The 3,052-nt window shown below is 55.6% G+C and overlaps 1 protein-coding gene across 1 annotated transcript in view; it reads left to right on the forward strand.

Annotated features, from left to right (window-relative positions):
* MONOS_18517 (uncharacterized protein) overlaps nucleotides 1-2,891 on the forward strand; it is a gene marked incomplete at both ends in the record, with an annotated part of 3,893 nt that extends 1,002 nt beyond the window's left edge. The window contains 9 exons of the mRNA XM_067871544.1: nucleotides 30-115; nucleotides 304-501; nucleotides 570-654; nucleotides 712-1,091; nucleotides 1,334-1,468; nucleotides 1,587-1,766; nucleotides 2,020-2,230; nucleotides 2,404-2,535; nucleotides 2,605-2,891. Coding sequence (XP_067718504.1) covers nucleotides 30-115; nucleotides 304-501; nucleotides 570-654; nucleotides 712-1,091; nucleotides 1,334-1,468; nucleotides 1,587-1,766; nucleotides 2,020-2,230; nucleotides 2,404-2,535; nucleotides 2,605-2,891 — 1,694 coding nt within the window. The remainder of the gene's footprint in view (nucleotides 1-29; nucleotides 116-303; nucleotides 502-569; nucleotides 655-711; nucleotides 1,092-1,333; nucleotides 1,469-1,586; nucleotides 1,767-2,019; nucleotides 2,231-2,403; nucleotides 2,536-2,604) is intronic.
* Nucleotides 2,892-3,052: the final 161 nt, after the last annotated feature.

A 3,052-nucleotide genomic window follows, 5' to 3' on the forward strand; every position in this document is an offset into this window, starting at 1 on the left:
GGAAAAATGACCTGTATTTTTTTTGTGAGGGGGCGGAGGAGGCGAGTGCGGGCAGAGCGGAGTGGTGGATTTGGAGAGTGTGGGGGTGTGGTTGTTTGTGGGGGAGAGGGCGGAAGTGTGGTTGGGGTGCTGAGGAGGTGTTGGGAGGAAAGGAGCGGAAAGAGGGGGGTCGGTGGGAAAAAGGGGGGATTTTTTGAGAATACTGCGAACAGTATTTTCCCGAAAAATCTCCCCCGCCCTAGACGTTCCCTCCCCGCGGCCCCTCCATTTTTGCCGCTCTTTTTCCCCCGCACAAATTTTTAGAAGGCGAAAATACAGGGTTTCCCGGTCAAAGGGAAAAATGACCTGTATTTTTTGTGGGGGGCGGAGGGGAGGCGAGTGCGGGCAGAGCAGGTGGTGGATTTGGAGAGTGTGGGGGGTGTGGTTGTTTGTGGGGAGAGGGGCAGAGTGGTTGGGGTGCTGAGGGAGTGTTGGGAGGAAAGGGCGGAAAAGAGGGGGTCGGTGGGAAAAAGGGGGGATTTTTGAGAATACTGCGAACAGTATTTTCCCGAAAATCTCCCCGCCCTCAGACGTTCCCTCCCCGCGGCCCCGACATTTTGCCCCGCTCGCTTTTTTCCCGCCCTCACACCAAATTTTTGAAGGCGAAAATACAGGGTTTTCCCGGTCAAGGGGAAAAATGACCTGTATTTTTGTGGGGGGCGGAGGAGGCAGTGCCGGGCAAGAGCGGAGTGGTGGATTTGGAGAGTGTGGGGGGTGTGGTTGTTTGTGGGGGAGAGGGCGGAAGTGTGGTTGGGGTGCTGAGAGGTGTTGGGAGGAAAGGAGCGGAAAAGAGGGGGGTCGGTGGGAAAAAGGGGGGATTTTTTGAGAATACTGCGAACAGTATTTTCCCGAAAAATCTCCCCCGCCCACTCAGACGTTCCCTCCCGCGGCCCCGACATTTTGCCCCGCTCGCTTTTTCCCGCCCTCACACCAAATTTTTGAAGGCGAAAATACAGGGTTTTCCCGGTCAAGGGAAAAATGACCTGTATTTTTTGTGGGGGCGGAGGAGGCGAGTGCGGGCAGAGCGGGTGGTGGATTTGGAGAGTGTGGGGGTGTGGTTGTTCGTGGGGGGGAGAGGGGCGGAAGTGTGGTTGGGGTGCTGAGGAGGTGTTGGGAGGAAAGGAGCGGAAAAGAGGGGGTCGGTGGGAAAAAGGGGGGATTTTTTGAGAATACTGCGAACAGTATTTTCCCGAAAAATCTCCCCGCCCATAACGTTCCCTCCCCGCGGCCCCGACATTTTGCCCCGCTCGCTTTTTCCCCGCCCTCACACCAAATTTTGAAGGCGAAAATACAGGGTTTCCCGGTCAAGGGAAAAATGACCTGTATTTTTTGTGAGGGGGCGGAGAGGCGAGAGTGCGGGCAAGAGCAGGTGGTGGATTTGGAGAGTGTGGGGGGTGTGGTTGTTTGTGGGGGAGAGGGCGGAAGTGTGGTTGGGGTGCTGAGGAGGTGTTGGGAGGAAAGGAGCGGAAAAGAGGGGGTCAGTGGGAAAAAGGGGGATTTTTGAGAATACTGCGAACAGTATTTTCCCGAAAAATCTCCCCGCCTAGACGTTCCCTCCCGCGGCCCCGACATTTTGCCCCGCTCGCTTTTTCCCCGCCCTCACACCAAATTTTGAAGGCGAAAATACAGGGTTTTTCCCGGTCAAAGGGAAAAATGACCTGTATTTTTTGTGGGGGGCGGAGGAGGCGAGTGCGGGCAGAGCGGGTGGTGGATTTGGAGTGTGGGGGGTGTGGTTGTTTGTGGGGGAGAGGGCGGAAGTGTGGTTGGGGTGCTGAGGAAGTGTTGGGAGGAAAGGGCAGCGGAAAAGAGGGGGTCGGTGGGAAAAGGGGGATTTTTGAGAATACTGCGAACAGTATTTTCCCGAAAAATCTCCCCGCCCACAGACGTTCCCTCCCCGCGGCCCCGACATTTGCCCCGCTCGCTTTCCCCGCCCTCACACCAAATTTTTGAAGGCGAAAATACAGGGTTTTCCCGGTCAAGGGGAAAAATGACCTGTATTTTTTTTTTTGTGGGGGAGCGGAGGGAGGCGGTGCGGGCAGAGCGAGTGGTGGATTTGGAGAGTGTGGGGGGTGTGGTTGTTTGTGGGGGAGAGGGCGGAAGTGTGGTTGGGGTGCTGAGAGGTCGTTGGGAGGAAAGGAGCGGAAAAGAGGGGGTCAGTGGGAAAAGGGGGATTTTGAGAATACTGCGAACGGTATTTTTCCGAAAAATCTCCCCGCCCATAGACGATTCCCTCCGCGGCCCCGACATTTTGCCCCGCTCGCTTTTTCCCCGCCCTCACACCAAATTTTTGAAGGCGAAAATACAGGGTTTTTCCCGGTCAAAGGGGAAAAATGACCTGTATTTTTTTTTTGTGGGGGGGCGGAGGAGGCGAGTGCGGGCAGAGCGGGTGGTGGATTTGGAGAGTGTGGGGGGTGTGGTTGTTTGTGGGGAGAGGGCGGAAGTGTGGTTGGGGTGCTGAGAAGGTGTTGGGAGGAAAGAGCGGAAAAGAGGGGGTCAGTGGGAAAAAGGGGGATTTTTGAGAATACTGCGAACAGTATTTTCCCGAAAAATCTCCCCGCCCACCAGACGTTCCCTCCACCCGGCAGGACATTTTGCCCCGCTCGCTTTTTCCCCGCCCTCACACCAAATTTTTGAAGGCGAAAATACAGGGTTTTCCCGGTCAAGGGGGAATGACCTGTATTTTTTTTTTGTGGGGGGCGGAGGCGAGTGCGGGCAGAGCGGGTGGTGGATTTGGAGAGTGTGGGGGGTGTGGTTGTTTGTGGGGAGAGGGCGGAAGTGTGGTTGGGGTGCTGAGAGGTGTTGGGAGGAAAGGGCGGAAAAGAGGGGGTCAGTGGGAAAAAGGGGATTTTTGAGAATACTGCGAACAGTATTTTCCCGAAAAATCTCCCCCTGAACGTTCCCCCGCGGCCCCGACATTTTGCCTTCCGCTTTTTCCCCGCCCTCACACCAAATTTTTGAAGGCGAAAATACAGGGTTTTCCCGGTCAAGGGAAAAATGACCTGTATTTTTGTGG

The sequence above is a fragment of the Monocercomonoides exilis genome (genome assembly GCF_001643675.1).
Source record: "Monocercomonoides exilis strain PA203 chromosome Unknown scaffold100-8052, whole genome shotgun sequence".
NCBI classification, from domain to species: domain Eukaryota; phylum Preaxostyla; order Oxymonadida; family Polymastigidae; genus Monocercomonoides; species Monocercomonoides exilis.